The 17062-nt window shown below is 41.3% G+C and overlaps 1 protein-coding gene across 1 annotated transcript in view; it reads left to right on the plus strand.

Moving 5' to 3' along the window:
- Positions 1 to 8391: 8391 nt before the first annotated feature.
- The window catches only part of LOC113009375 (calcium-activated potassium channel subunit beta-4), a 41334-nt gene continuing 32663 nt past the window's right edge, over positions 8392 to 17062 (plus strand). Inside the window, exons 1-2 of the mRNA XM_026147639.2 lie at positions 8392 to 8705; positions 15600 to 15770. Of these exons, the coding sequence (XP_026003424.1) occupies positions 8541 to 8705; positions 15600 to 15770 (336 nt within the window). The 5' untranslated portion in view covers positions 8392 to 8540. The remainder of the gene's footprint in view (positions 8706 to 15599; positions 15771 to 17062) is intronic.

Raw genomic sequence — 17062 nt, forward strand, 5'->3', positions numbered from 1 at the left:
ATTCAAGTCAGTCTCACTGGGTCTGTCTCATCTGTTTGAACCCTCGTCTTTATATTAATTTGTCCTCAAAAGCTTACTGCTCAATATTTGTGTTTAACAGTCAGTTTATTGCAGCTTCATTATCTGCTTAAGATCAACAATGAGACTAATTTCAACTCCACGTTTAATTTGATTCAACTCCACTATGGAGTCAATAATTAAAATAAACTGTGATTTTATTCAAACTTCAGCCTCACTGGACTCAAATGGATCCAAACAGCAAGCAACGTTTTCCTCCACTGAGAACCCGGTTGTAAATATCGTATAAAGATCAGGCTCAGTTTGAACCATTTTCTCAGACTCACAATCAGTAAACAGGTTAGGAAAGTTTCCTCGTCCTTTACTGAAGGACCTTTGGACCATGATGTTCTGCTCGGCTTTAACAGCTGCAAGTAAATGTGAAATGGCGTGCTATGAATGCTCATTCACCTGTCCTAGAGGTGTAACTTGCAAAATTAATATAAAAATTGTTTTGTCTGCTGTTTCAGGGTTTGTCCAGCAGAGGGAGCCACATGTCAAAGGACGATAAACGGTAGGAGGCTGCTCTTCACCGTGTGAGGTTCACTAAATCAATTAATCTATAAATTATCAATAAATATAACTAAAGTCAGTCATCGAGTACTTCCACAGAGTTAAAGGGTTCATGTTAAATAATTTAAAGCTTTTTTCACCTAATCGGTGAAGTGACTTTTCATTGACTGTGGGAGATTTAAAAAAACAGTTTAATGGAGACATAAACCTGCAGGAAGAAGACAGGTTTATATCCCAGAGGTAAATACACAGACTGTAAATGAGTAAAGGAACAGGAAAAGTGGATTGTAGTGCAGCGGTAGATTAAAACTGCGGTGTAACAAACCAATGAGTATAAAGAGAAAATTTGAGGTGAACACTGAAAACAAATTACCTCAGATATTTAATTCAAATCACTGAGTGTTAGAGAAATGATCATGATGATGAAGAGATCTTCAATCTCTGTGATCAATAGTTTTGCTTGGAAAATTGGAATTTTAGTCTCAGTTTAAACATTTAAACTTTTCTTTTAAACATTTCTCTCTGTGCTCTAATACAAAGGTGAACCTTTGCTGCTTCTTCTCCTTGTGTTAAATATGTTTTCATATTTTTATGTAACTGCCCTCTAAACACAGTTATGTAACCGAGCAACAAACTAATCTAACATGAAACAAAGAGTGTGAGAGCGAGTGGGTGAATGTGAGAAGTTAAAACTTCACTTTATTTGTTAATTAGCTCGTTTCTTTTTATTAAAGCCAGGAAAAAAATTCCATCACACAGTTTCCTTAAAGAGTCTCACAACATTAACCGAGAACGACGTCGTGACTCTACCTTTGCTGCCTCAAACAAATCCAAACTACACTAACCTGTTTGGAAGGAGTAGAGACATTAATGAGCGTCACGTTCCCAAGGCGAGAGCTTGGATTATTTGTCCTGTTACTGTGAAATAATCTGCCGTGCATGGAGGGAAACTCACTCCATTTTGCTGGTTTCATTAAGTCTGCAAACAACCAGCCATTTATTCTCATTTTTAATATTAAGTCTTGAGTTTTAGGCCATGCTGGGAATTACAGATGTAGATTATCCATCCATCCATTCGCTTCCGCTTCTCCTTTTCAGGGTCGCGGGAGGCGCTGGAGCCTATCCCAGCTGTCATAGGGCGAGAGGCAGGGTACACCCCGGACAGGTCGCCAGTCTGTCGCAGGGCCAACACACAGGAACAGACAACCATTCACACTCACATTCACTTGCACATTCACACCTAGTGAATTTGGATTATCCAATTAACCTATCCCCACAAGCTGCATGTCTTTGGACGGTGGGAGGAAGCCGGAGTACCCGGAGGGAACCCACGCAGACACGGGGAGAACATGCAAACTCCACACAGAAAGACCCCGGCCTGATGGTGGAGTTGAACTCAGGACCTTCTTGCTGTGCGGCAGCAGTGCTAACCACCGTGCCACCGTGCTGCCCAGATATGCAAAATTCAAATCTACATCTGTTCTGGTGAACAGATGTAGATTATTGACACCTTAAATCTGAAATGTTTGTCCCAAATAGACTTTTTACATCATTGTCTACAGAAAGCACTCAGACAGATCACAATAAACTTTATTAGACTTTCTCTAGCGCAGTGAGGCAAAATAACCCATCCCATTACAGTTCTACTCAAAAACAGGTAAAACTTTATTTATACAGCACATTTCATTCCACCACAGAGACTCTGACATAACACGATGCAGATAATATAAAACTTAACAGACGTAAGTGAATCAGTGGAGTCATTAAAAACCGAAGTAAATCATTTCTTCTTTCCTTTACCAGCAGTCCACATATTGATCACAATCAGTCACCTTTGCATTATTGCTGTTTAAATCCACTTTGCACACAGAGCATACATTTGAGCTCTGGCTACAGATTCCAGGAGAAGAAACTCATCAGACTGAAATGAAATGTAATACGTGACAGATTTTCAGATGAATATTTCTGATGTGGCGATTCTAGCAGCAGAAGGCCGTCTGTCGCTCTGCGGTGCAGTGATGTGTTAACGCTGCCTGAAACCTGCAGATGCTGTCGGAGGCCTCTGTCGCTCCGTGATGAGGGATGTTACTGTGTTGATGGAAGGATTTTTAGCCAAATGTTGCCTCTGCAGCGGCTGCGCTGCTGCTATATTATTTCAGGACAGTCGGAGCAAATGCTCTGCAGCCTAATCGCATCATCTGAATGCTGATTTCGGTCACAGGATGGCCCTGTTTTCTTTTCTTTCTTTCTTTTTTTTATCCATTTTTATTTGTTTTATTTCATGAAAGTCTAAATCCCATCCACAGAGGATGCCAACTGTTGCTCCCGGCTGCCAAAAGTGAAATGCTGCCTCACTTTCCTTTGCTCATGCATGCAAACTGAGTGTAAACCTCAAACTTGTTGAAGCTGTCGGGAGTTCCTCTCCAGTGGCTGCTTTCTCCTGCTGCTGCTGGATCTGCAGAGACAAGCGGCCCCAGTTCCTCCTCACTGATGTCCGTTATTATTTGTAATCTTTTGATCCGCAGAGATGATAATAATCCTGCCACATGCCTCTCTCTGATTACCAGTGCATAATGCTGAGCCTTTATTCTGGAGCCTTTCAGCTCTTGGCGTTTTATGCAACAGGCCGAAGCAGAGAGAGAAAACCGCACACCCACTGCAGATTGAAGGATATCATTATTTAAAAGGTGATATTTTTACTCTGCAGCTGCAGGAAGCTGCTCTTCTTTCACTGCTTCCAGCAACAAAATCCTTCCAGTGTTTAGTCTTTTCTGACCCACTCAGCTTTTCACTGGCTAAAAATATTTTAAAGACCCGACTGATCACTTCTCTTGGCCTCAGCTTAGACCGCTAAAAGTCACTACATTTAAACAGCTGGAGATTAGGATTCAATCTTAATATCTGCAGCAGAAATTTAAAGTTTGATCTCTGAAAAGCACTAGTCATCTGCATGTTGTTATCAAGCCGCAAGAAACTGTTTTCAAGTATTTTGGGTTTATCTTAAGAGAAGGATTAATCCACATTGGGTGCTCTGGTTTTTGTGGCAGTTACTGTATTTGTGATATCAAACATGGATGTCTTTTTTTTTTTCTCACTGAACAGTAAATCCAGTGAGGCGCTGCCTAAAGGAGTGCCCAGTAGGAGGCGACTCCTCACCTAACCTCTGACCTCAGCAAACACTGACTGCTGCTGGTTTTTTGGGCCTGTTAGAGTCAAAGAGGGAATGAAGCAGAGGAGGTTTTAGAGACTGAATTTGCATTTCTTTGTGTCCCTTTAGATCTAATTCTAGACATTTTAAGTGTTTCTATGTTCATTTCATGTCTTTTCAGGATTGTTTTCTGTATATTTTTGGTCATTTTTCTTAATTTTATTCAATCTGCTTGCAGTTGTTCTTTTAATATGGTGGTCATTTGGTTGTTTTATGTAAGTTTTAAAACATTTCTTTTCACCTTGGTGAATTTGCAGTCATTTCACATCAGGTCTTGGTTCCTTTGTGCCTCTCCAGGATTGATTTTGTGTCTTTGGTGAAGACTGAGGTTTTGTACCTCAAGTGGTAAATTCTGGACCAATGCTTATGGTGAAAAACAATTCAGCTGATTGCTGAGGGTAACATTTGTTCAATTTATTTTGTTTCGTGCCAGAAAAACTAAGAAACCTTTATTGTAAAAAGTGACAAACTGGTTTTTAATTCTTTAAGGCATGGATCACACTGGCTTTGCACATTTATCCAGCACAAAATTACTGCAGCTGATTGAATAAATATGAGACTGATCAATCATTGGATACTGGGCGGCATTGAGCTGGTGCAATGAGGTCTCTCTAAAGGCCAGGTCACTGACGATATGAAGAGCTGGTGTGGGAGCCTACAGCTGACATGTGTCATATGTTCAAACATTACTGCAGTTATTGTTTGACAGGTTTAGAAACCAACTGGTGAACAAAGTGGAGAATTTACAGCTGTCAGTTTGTTGAGGAGCAAAAAAACTGCATACTCACTGACTAAAGAATTGTCAATTACAAGTCCTCAGAAAAATGCATTACCCCCAAAACTGTGTTTTTATTCAGCATGACCCCAAAATCAGTGACTGAGCCGTGAACTTATCAAGGAAGTGGTTCCCTGGCCTAGCCCCTGGGTTTAATAGAAAAAAAAGCAGATTTAGCTCCACCCCCTTTAAGCCACGTTTCTTCTGATTGGCAGTCTACTACAGCCAGGGTGTGACAAGCAGGTGGGTGTACCTGAGATGACCATATAAGGAGATCACCCCTCTGTGACATCACAGATCCAAGAGTAAAAAAAACCCAGTATTTCTGAGCAGTCTGAGCTTTTGGCTCACAGGGATTTCTATTCATACACCAACCTGATCTGTGTTTACAGTGAACATCCACCTTTAGTACAGGAAACATATGACAAGAAAATAAAGAAAGCTGCTTTGTGAGCGTCTCAGTGACAGCAGTCAGATATTTACGGCTCTAGCCGACATTTTAATCTTCTAATTTAATCTACTGTTGAATTTGTCTAGAATATGTAAAAAGCTTTATTCCTAACCCCACAGCCCCAAGTGACATCATCAGTGTCCTTGTGTTTACTTGTACTTCATTAGAAAAAATAAAGCATCTTTGAAGCAGGTAGTGTTTAAGCTTTGGTTTCCTGTTGGTAAATGTGATTTATCTGCTGTCATTAGTGTGATCTGAAGACTGATTAAGTCTTTTTTGCTGTAGTCGAATTTTGAGCTGAGGCTCCTTCACCCACTGGGAAAAAAATTCAAAACAGCTTCTGCATAAAAACCCAACAGAGTATTTGAAGGGGGTGACTCTGTGTCAACGGGTGCCTTTTTTTTCACTCTCTGGGCTCCTCATTCTGGCTGAGAGAGGGAAATCAATAGATCTCAGTTGGCTCATTGATCGTTTGGTCTTTGGAGACTACTGTGGTTGGCTGTTTTGGTCTTTAACAACAATCAACCTCTGTCTACGCCACACTCATCTCTCCTGCCTGTGTGGACGAGCAGACTGTGTCATCACAGCAACACTAATGAAGTTCTGACAGTTTAAAAGCACACAAACACCATCTTTTAATGCCAGGAACAAGATGATGATAAACGCTGTGATGACTTACAGTACGACTGGTTACCCACAGACTCTTCTTCCTATTTTTCATCCCTGAGGGCAAAACTGGTTTTACTGTTAGTATCTTTAAATGTTTTTTAGACAGAAATAGGAAAAAGGCTTGGTTCCTTGGATACAAAAAATCCATAATAACCTTTCAGCATGTAGTAATTTATCTAATCAGAGCTCTTTACTGAGCAGGTCAGAGAGAAGAAGTCCAGATAGAAGCATGTGGCTCCAACATGAACGAGAACAACAACCTGAAAATGTTAATCTGTCGCGTAAAAGTAAGAGGCAAAACCTGCAGTTCCTCTAGAATCCACTAGAGACCACTAGAGAAAATGTTAAAACTTCACAGCAGAGATAAATAGCATGATGTAACTTGCCTGTTTGAGTTGTATTAAGGCTTAAAGTTTGCATTATTAGTGGTGTGGCCTCTTTGACTAACACGTGGACAGAGTCTCTGAGCTGGACTTCTAAGCTGTGTTTGTGCTGTTGGAGCAGTTTTAATGACACTATTTGACCAATAATATGGCTGCTGTGAGGTTACTGTGCTAACAGACTGTCCAAGACGTCCATGAGTGAAATGCTGGGATTTTATTTGGATGTTACTGAGCACCGTGTAATTAATGACTAAATTATCTTGAATTAGCTTATAACTCAACCCTCTTTCCCTATTTAAAAGGTTATGAAGGGTAAAACTATCCACAAAGGCCAAAATTCATGTTTATTTGTATGGCAAAGACATTTTAACAAGCGAGACTGTAGCCAGCTCCTAGTGGGCATCACAGGAAATGCAGTGTTCTGTTTTGAGGTTTTGGTTTTGTTCAGTCACAACCAAAAAAAACTTTCCTATGAAGTGAAATGTGTAAATCGTGTCATACTTTTACGTTTTACATGTTAGCAGAGCAACAACGGCATGAAGGTCTGCCATGGGCATGAAATCCAGTTGTTTCAGCCTGAGTCATAATGGTGAACCGACCAAACGAGTGTTTATTAAGCTTGCCTCAGCCACTCAAAGCCATAACTAGTGAAACTAACTGGAAACACTAACTCCATCTCTGAATACGCAGTTATCTCAGCTAAATCCTCACATCTGTCTCACCATCTGTGGGATGTTTTCAATTACTGCATTTCTAAATCCAGACTGGCGATGCTCCACTACTTCTGAGAGAGACAGATATTTGAGATAGATATAAGTCCGGTATTAGTTCCTGTGTGAAAGCAAACCTAACATCCAGAAAAACAGAGGATGTTTCTGAGAGTGTTGCGCTCTCTCGATCTGCTAAGAGGCTTATCTCATGCAGCATGTAACAGCGAGAGAACAACAAGGAGCCAGTGGCGAAATAAAACCTGATCTGGATTGAATCATCAAGCCACCGGAGTGATCGAGCATCACTCAACCTGCAGAGAGAGAGAGAGAGAGATGAAACCATAGAAACATGCCACGTAGCCACAGGCTGCACCACATGACCAAAAGTATGTAGACACCTGAGTCGCTGCTGGATAGAGTTCAGGTTAGGACATCAAACTGTTTCCCAAAGTGAAAGGTTTTCAGCAGGAGGGTTGAACTCAGACACGACACTCCTGCTGGACGTCCTTGCGCCGCTCTTTGGCTCCATTACACATGCGTCTAATCTTATAGCTTAAGTTCTGCAAATAAACCCCTAAAGTCTGACGACCACATGCTAAAACTGTCCACACTCATGGCTAAGAAGGATCAAGCTTCTGCAGTCTGTCCACACAAATGTGTCACTTTTGCTGCACCTCGCGTCTACGTTTCTCCACCATCTCCAGAGATGGGCTCTGGAAATGCTGCTGAATCTTGGCACACACATCTCCACAGAATCCAGCCAAGGAGGTTCACCTGTCCAGAAGCTGTTGACCCGTTAAGAACTGCTGACCCATTAAGACCTGACATAGATACAATCCCAAACTATGTGCAAGTACAACAAAGACTGTCTTATGCAGTTTTAAAAACACATAACCAATAAAGAAACTCTAACCATTTAAAACAAATCTGAACTTTTAGATTTTCAAGAGCAGGGAGCTTTGATCTTTCATCAGCTGTGGGTAGCTTCCTCTGTAGATGTGATGAGGTGAGGAGCTCATAGTAGAACCCAGAGCTTCTCCACCTCAAGACGAGACAGCTGAGGTGCTTCACCAGGATTGGTCCAACGAAGAGGAGACCTCTTCGTTTGACACAGGACACCCTGGAAAGACTCTCAGCTGACCTGTGACCTCTCTGAGGAGCTGGAGGGGGAAGTGTGGGTGTCTGGGTCTGATTGGACCTCTTCCCTGTGGTCACATCTGGCTCCATTAACATTAAAACTACACAGTGGCCATAGTTTATATACAGTCTTTGCTTTCTCTTTATAACGTTATCACTCGCTATGACGTCAGTGCATGCTGCTGACGCCAAACCAGCTGAAAGCAGACTTGTTGTTGACAGAGTTATGTGCAGAAGTGTCTAACCTGATGGCCACACAGGTGTCCACACAGTTTTGGCCACGTCGCTGAGCGCGTGTGTTGTGATTTTGGTGAGCTGAGCCTTTATCGTAGAAAGTTCCAGGGTTGTTTGGGCTTTTGCAGTGAAGATGAGAAGAGTGAGGAGAGTGGGAGGTGAAGGGTGAGAAGGAGGGCAGGCTGGGGTGAGGTGGGCGATAAAAGAGGCAGAGGGGGAGGAGGGAGGACAGATGAAGCGCTTACAGAACGAAAGCGGTCGCGTTTAAACTCAACAGTTTCTCAGCACACAGCGAGCAGCGCCTCCTCCTCTTCTTTCCCCTCCTTCATCCTCCGTGCATCCATCCTCCTCCTCCTCCTCCGTTCCTCCTCTCCATGCCGGCGGAGGTCTCCGCGGGGCTGCCATGGCGAAGATCCGGGTGTCGTACGAGTACTCCGAGGCCGAGGACAAGAGCATCCGGCTGGGCTTGTTCCTGATCGCCTGCGGGATCCTCAGCCTCTTCATCCTGGGCTTCTGCTGGCTCAGCCCGACCCTGCAGAGCCTCCAGAGCAAGCCGGCCAACTGCACGGTGAGCCCGGCTGCCAGCTCCGAGCTGCCACCGCCGCTGCTGCCGGAGCCGCCGCCGTACAAGGAGGTGTAGTAGTAGTAGTAGTAGTCAGGTTAGTGGTAGTATTAGTTAAAATACACACTGAACCCGACTTTTCTTGTCGTTTGTTGTCGGGGTTCACGCTGTGCTGGTTTTCAGAGGTGTGTTTATGTGGAAGTAGTTTTAGTGAGGACTGCTGCTACCACACTTACTGTAGTACTGCTACTGCACTCAGTACACGCTGCAGTTAAATACTTTTGATATCACACAATACATTTCTAGGGCAGGCTTTGACTGTCTATAGTACTTCACTTTAAAATATTATTTTAGCACACAGCCTATTAATAGTTCTTCTATAAAAAGAAAAAAAAATAACTTGCAGCCTACTGCAGGATACTGAGAGCTGTTAAGGATTTCAGCATTTCGCAGGAACTGCTGACACAACCAGGACTTTAACTGATTAATTACACACATTAAAAGTACATCAATCACAAGTACTGAAAAATAGTAAACATATGTCTGCTGTAGTGTTGCTATAAGGCTACTAACACTCAGCGGCAGCAGGGTGGCTTTACCTGGAGCCTAAATTAGTGATGTGACTGTGTAAGTGTGTTATTATCAGCTGTGGTATTAGTGGTTGATAAAGAGAGGAGTGCTTCAGTGTTAGTAAAATAATAAGTGAAGTCAGGACCAAAATAAATGCAGTTTTTAACATAATACTGACATTATTTTCTTCATATGTGCACTCGTCTGCTTTCAGCTCAGTGTGGGAGTCTTTTTGCACTTATTTACAGTCTCCTTAGTTTCTCCTCACACACGGAGTGGAGTAGACACATTAAGCCAACTCACCACTGTACGTATGTCACCATGAGTTCAATAAAAGTGAGAAACACCTCCAGGCTGCCAACTCTCTGTTAGGTCTCCCGTTGCTGATGGTGGAGTAAACATTTCCATCGATACTCAATATCCAGATTTTGGAGTCAGGATCGGGACACGTCGGCATGATTGGAGATTTTATAAAGTATTAATGTTGATTCAGACAAAAAAAAGTATTTAAGGGAAAATAATGTTGATTCCTGTGGATCTGGGTCCAGTATTTGCATTTTTTCTGTTTTTAATCATGTGAACTTAATGAATTCACAGCTTTTTGAAATTCTATGCATTAACTGGACAAAGCTGCAGCTTTACTTATAGGTGAAAGGATCCACTTGCCTCTTTTGTTATGCTGCAGTTTTTAGGAAAGTCCAAATTGTTTACTAGAAAGTCACTGACATATTTACTCTAGTATATGTTGCACTGACACACTGACGAGAAGCACCATGTCGAAGAATTCCTGGTGTTGAGATCAATATTGAAGGATTTCTGTGAGTTTGACTCAGATTATCTGTGCTAATCTCCTTCAGCCACTCGAGAAGTGTCCAGTAATAACTGAGGGCAAACTCTAATGCAGATCAGTTATCAGACTTTGATGGACAGTGAGGGGGATCCCGCCGGTCTGACCGAGGTGATCTGACACAAACTGTCAGTCGTCTGTCAGTGAATGCGGCCCTCGCTGTTGTTTCTAAATTAAAGTCATTCTGACAGCTGAGTCTAACATCTGTAGTCCAGATTCTATGTTAGTCTGAGGTTTTGCTAACTTTAACCTCACAGGTAACATGCTGTAGTTCTAGTTTAAGCCTCAAATTTGGAAAATGCTAACTGGATACCCAGCAGTCAGACATTTTTTATCCCCCAGAGGATTATTTTTAACTTTCGGTATTTTCTCTTCCATTTCCTGGAAACCATCCTCATAACTCTCTAAAACTACTTGGTATTAGTTGGTATTTAGCTATAAATTACAAGAAGATCACAGAGAAAGTCCTACACATGGGATATTGAGAAAGAATGACATTGTTATATTTGTGTTTTTTACAAAGAAAATACGTATTAATGCATTAGAAAAGCCAAATATTGCACTTAAACTGATCTTTCTTTCTTTTTTTCAAAGGTAACCTTCACAGCTGAAGTTTTACTCCTGCTTTATGCTTGGAAAGTTCCTAATTTGTAGTAGACGGAGTTCTAGAAAAAACCCTAATATACCACTTGTAAAATCTGCAGTTTTCTCATGCAGTTCATGCAGTGTAGACACAGAAAGAAAAGCATAACTCAACCTTAGTTGAACTTCAATTTCAGTGACTGTCTCTGCAGAATTAGAACATTTTAAGGTGCAACCTACATTTCTAGTAATGTTATGTTGACCTTGTCATTGTGTTGTTTTGATGTCGATGTTTCTAGTGGATCCAACCAGTTACAAACAAAGTTCTGTAAGATTCTTTAATCCTTCCATTGTGGGAATCCATGTTTTTGGATGGACCTTGCAGTGATGATGGTTATTTTTCCTGCCAGATTGATGGACCACGGCCAAAATTAAAGCCTTGTTAAGCTTTTACTCAGAGAAAGAAGGCTGACCTTAACATTTCCCTAAGCTCATCGTCTTTTTCTTGCTGTTAACTATTCAGTTCAGTTCAATTCAATTCAATTTTATTTATATAATGCCAAATCACAAGCTTAAACGCTAGATTGACAAAAGCTTATATTAACAATCATTTAAGAATCTACTTTTATTTCTAGAGAGGAACTTCGTTCCATATGACGTTTCTTGAGATTGTTTATCTTCACCAAACCCATTTCTCAGGGAGTAAGACTTTCAGATGCAGAGGAACTTTTAGAATGGAACTACAGGTTAATCAAACAGATATTCAGTGATTTAAAATTCCGATGTTCTCAAATATTGTCCGGTATTGTTTTTTTCTTTATGACACACAAAACATAAACAGGCTTCTCTGATATTTGTTATGTGTACATATTTATTTAAGTTCCAACACGTGTTATTAGCAGGGAAGTTCCTAAGTGCCCTCTGGTGGACAAAGACAGCGATACGTATAATGTTTTTGAAGGGTGTTTTATTTTCCCTTTTTAAATTTCGGCTGGTAGCCAATAATATCGTCCTGCTTATAAATTGGCCGGGCTCAAGGTGGAACTTGGAGTGCTTTATGCTGTTTTACAGTATTTTGAGCTTCACAGAATATCTTTTGAAAGAAGGGCAAGTTCATATTCTTTTAAGCCTTTATCTAGAGGAAGACACCCAGTAGGAATTTGAAACGACAAGCTTGAATGAGTCAACATTTTGACAAGTTCGTCATCATTTTGTTGCTTTTCTGATGCTTCAACTGACTAATTTACCTGCAGCTGCATCTTGGTAACTTCTAAAGCTATTTTGCATTGTCTTGTTGCTGAATAGGAGGCCACCACTGTGCAATCAGAGGGATGATTGCTGTGAGAAGAAGGCAGTATAATTACTTTGTGAGATATTTTTACTGAAAGGGAGACAAACCTCCGTCTATTACCTTCAGTCTTAACAAACTCCACTGCCATCAGAAACATATTGAGAAAACACAAGCAGCCAATCAGTTTTTCTAGTTTCAGCTTTTTGTTCATGTAGCGAATCCATCTATTATTTTCAGGGGAATCTTTTTTGGTCACAGACGGTGTCTCTGAATCTCCTTCCAGACATCTCAGTTGTTTCATTTTTAAACTTTTTCTTCGATTCATATGCAGCAGGTCGGTCTGGTGTTCTGCTCACTGGCAGCTGTTTCCCCAGTTGGTAAAGCCAATCAGCATTCTCCTGCTTCGGAGCCAGAGAACCAGTGACAGAAAAATGGCAACAAGCCTGAATGAGATCAAGACAGCTGTGCAGGTTTTGTACGTTGAATTTCCCAAATAACAACTCGTAAATCTCAGTGTTTCTTCAGATATCCTGGTCACGGATTCTCCGTCTTTAAAATGGATAAATTAGATTGAATGAATCAATATTTCCATTTAGAGCTCCTGCTGCTCTCAGAATACAAAATTACCCTTTAAATAACTTCTCGTTGGGTTCAAACATTCCTCTTCTTGCTGTACATGGCAGAAGAAAAAAACATGACCATTAGTTTTGACAGAAACTAAAACATATTGTTTGAAATCACAGCTCAAGCAGCCTGAGGCCTTTAATGATTGAGTTAGTCATTTATTTAGATTTTTGTTGTCAGGACCAGTGTTGGTCAAGTTACTTGAAAAAAGTAATCAGTAACTAATTACTGATTACTTCCCCCAAAAAGTAATCCCGTTACTTTACTGATTACTTATTTTCAAAAGTAATTAATTACTTAGTTACTTAGTTACTTTTTAAAAACACGATTTACAACCTGAACAGGTGATAAATATAGATAGATCTTTCAGCCCAATTCTACTTTTTCTACATAATCCATCATACAAAATGTAATCAAATGGAAAAGTCTCTTTTTTTTTAACTTGTTTTATCAGTTTTAATCTTTTAACTTTATGCATCAAGCAAAAATTTAATTATATGCACCATTCTCTGAGTTGAATAAATGAGTTTAACATTTAAACCTATTTTCTACTCAAAGTAAGGTCAGTACTTCCACGCTGCACGCTCATACTCTCTCCCACAATCGATATGTGATCCATTGTTGATCTGCACACAGCTGTTGTCACTAACGGCGCACTCGCTTACGTCACTGTCGTGAGACATTCTTAGTAACGCAGTAACGCAGCGTTCCTACGGGAAAGTAACGGTAATCTAATTACCGTTTTTGCAATAGTAATCCCTTACTTTACTCGTTACTCGAAAAAAGTAATCAGATTACAGTAACGCATTACAAGTAACGCGTTACTGCCCATCTCTGGTCAGGACAAAGCGTCCACCTTTAGCTGTTTCGGTTCGCTCGTGCTGCATCACTTTCCGCTCTGGATCGTTAAAAGTGTTTGCACAGCGTTTTGAAGCCATTGGGACTTCTCGTGGTATAAATTACAGGCAGCCACAGCCTGCACTCCCAGCTGTTTACTGTGGATGATGAATTCATACCGGCCTGATTTATTTGGCTTTTAGCTTATTGCATCATTTTGGAATAATGTTCATGCATTATGGAGACTGGAAGTCCAAAGTCATGTGGCAGAGAGCACGTCTGCTCTGTCATTCACTGATCCATTGCTTAATAACACATCAATCACGATGGTTCGACATTATTGCAGCTTTGTGACCTCTTGAGTGATGAAGCGGTCTGACTTTTATCAGATCTGCAAAGACTGACTGATTATTTCTCATGGACATTGATATTTATTTTCATGCCCGAGGTCGTTGTTTGAGTCCAGTAATGAGCCGGTAGACAAGTTTCCGCCATCGCTCATCATTAACATCCAGACATATAAAAGATTTAGACTGTACTCTGTGTCCACACATTTTTAAAAGCTGCATGAACAAAAGTTCCCACAGATATAAGTGTTTACTAAAAACTGATGCTGACTGAGCCTCAAGAGAGCTGCTGCTCCCACTGCAAGGATGTGGACTCCGTCAGAGGCTGTGCAGAAAGCACAGTCTCCTCTCGAGCGTGGAGATGTAGTTGGACACGTTCAGCAGGACAGGACAGGACTTGGATTTGGGACAAGTTGAGCAATGTGGCACAAGTCCATCTCCGATGCTGGGCCAGTGAACCAGCTGGGAAAAACTGAAACATCACAAGCTCAACTGGAAGGATCTCTGGAAAATGGAAGGAAGCAGACTCAGCTTTATAATCAGAGTCACCTACAATATCCTCCCTACAGCCCAAAACGTCCATTAGTGAAGTGGAGACGACCATATGTATGCTCTCTGCCAAACTCCAGCAACTCTCAGGCAAAAAAAGCCTGTCCCAAGGCCACAACACCTAGAAATGTACAACTTCCACAACCAGGTCCTGCAACAAATGGTGATTATCTCATAAGGAAGGAAAACTGACGCCAATGCCCTCGCTCCTACAGTGGTCTGAATACCAAGCCTCATTCCCTTCATGAGAGCAGGAGAACTTCTTGTGAAGTCATCGGCAAGAGTAAGCATAACCCTGGAAGATGCAGGTCAACCCTGATCACACTGGTCTTTCTGATAGGAACAATAACTAATCTCAGGCCAGACCTCATGTTGCGATCAGCTTTGCAGAAGATATTAGACATTCTGGAACTAATGGTACTTTGGGAATCTGGAGTTGAAGAGCCATATGAATGGGAAAGCTTGTCATAATAGCAGCTCAGGCAGAATCTTGCTGTGGAGGTTGAGTGTAGAGGGCTTATTGTCAAGACCAAAACTCCTGAAGAGGATGGGAGTGCGAGGGCACTGAGCGAAGTAGTGACTGGTTGTGGATCAAGAAAAAGGACGCCAGGTGTCATGTTGAGTCCTCTGGAGGTATTGTGGAAATAAAATCAATGAAATACTGAGGATGGAAGATGCCCATCTGATGACCCTAATGAAGCAGTTACTGCTCACCCACTAAGGACCCCAGGCAGGAAGCAGTGCTGATTACTCAAAGGATTGCACCATCAAGTCCTATAAGCTCCACTGAGTCAGAGTTCCTGTATTTGTTTTTAAATCCTTAAATGGTATTTACCCCGAGCTCTCAGGTCATCTAACCAACTGCTGCTACATATACAGAAATCTAAGTGGAAACTCAGAGGGGACAGGATTCTCTATCGCTGCCCAAAGGTTATAGAATAAACTGTCTTTGCATGTTAAACAGTCACCTCAACAGTCCATTTTTAAAACTCATCCTAAACACATTTTTCCTCCCAGGCCTTCAAATCAGCATGATACATTCAAATCATGTTATTTTTACCTTAATCCAACCTTCGGTTAAAAACCCAAACAAAACATTCAAATTTACCTCACAGAAAATTGGACAATTAGCAAATATGTATATTTCAAATAAAATTACCAGTAAAAGATGTTTTTTTTCAACGAATCAGCTATCAGAATCGACGCAGTCCACTAACATATCCATCACTAATCGTGTGCTCCCCCTCTTGCAGGTGGTGTCGGTGTTGCGTCCGGAAGAGATGTTCGAGTGCGTGTTCACATGTGGAGCAGACTGTAAGGGAACGTCGCTCTACCCCTGCCTGCAGATCTTTGTCAACAACTCCGAGTCCAACTCTGTGGCTCTGCTGCACTTTGACGAGCAGCAGCTGGTCCTCAACCCAAAGGTAACGACACCTCGTTTTACCGTGTGACGTGAAGGCGTGAGCGGCATGTTTTTTATAATGTTTTTCTTTATCAGTTAGGCTCTGATGATGCTGAGCTGCTGTCCTGATAGTCCGAACTACTTTGTATCCGCTGTTTGGTCATTAAAACAGAGACGCTCATCGTGTTTCAGCGCTAAAGAGGATTTTATTGAACCTGTTTATTTCCTTCATTTACTTTTTAAATTAGCTCTCACATCAGATAAGCTGTATTCTCCAGTTTGAAGCATTTAATGTCAGCTAATTGATTCATTGATTAATCCTTTCAGCCCATATGACAGCTCATTCTGTGGATGAAATAGTTTATTAAAAAATCAGCTGTTCCAGCTCTTATATCAGACAAATCAACAGCCAGCCTTTTTGAACGTTTGTGATCAGATTGCCCACACGACCTTTAACGTCATCTTCACCTTTGGAAGCATTGCTGCTACTTTCAGATCACTTCCTGTTCACTTACTGTGTGCACTTGGTTGAGGGCTATTGCTAATGTTTAGAACTGGGTCTTCTTCTACAGCCCAGAGACCAAACAGCAGGTTTCAGTCAAAAAGTTGTACAGTTTGCAGTCAGGACAGTTGTTCTTCGGTTTGTTTGTGTTTTTCAGGATTCGTTGGTTTGTCCAGATCTCCAGGCTCAAAGTCTCATATTTGACTGATGCCAGTGCTAGCTTTGTATTAAAGGCTGGCTTTTAAAGGCCAGTTTTACAGCCTTTAAATGAAACTAATAAGCTTTGCACTGTGAATCAGTGTTGCTATTACACATCTGAACTGGGGCAGACCTGAAAACCAAGGCTGTTGGATTCAAAATGTCTGAATGATTATGGACGATAATCATCGTGTCATGAAATAACACGTAAGCTCATACGAGTGCTTAAAATTTGATTTACCAGTCTCTCTTTTCACAGATCATTTATTTTAGTACAATACACCTCACCTCACCGACGGTGTGAGAGATTTCACTACAAGCTTAATTACTGACCCTTCATTTAGCATCACAATGAGTGAAGAGTGAAAAGCTTTAATTCCTGCTGCCAAATGTGGAGATTTACAGCAGCTCAAACTACAAAATATTAACAGTGAGGCTGCCAATTACTCAGAAATGAAGTACTCTGAGTACTCTACAGTGGTATTTGTACTGCACGAACACCCCTAAGTTGTAATATCTTGAGGCAAATGCAATAATCCGGGAAAGCTGATTGTGTTCACTGAGAACGCCGCCTCCGGATGAACACAAACAACTGTCTGAGTTTTAATGGCAGC

Source organism: Astatotilapia calliptera, chromosome 17 (assembly GCF_964374335.1).
Source record: "Astatotilapia calliptera chromosome 17, fAstCal68.1, whole genome shotgun sequence".
Lineage (NCBI taxonomy): Eukaryota > Metazoa > Chordata > Actinopteri > Cichliformes > Cichlidae > Astatotilapia > Astatotilapia calliptera.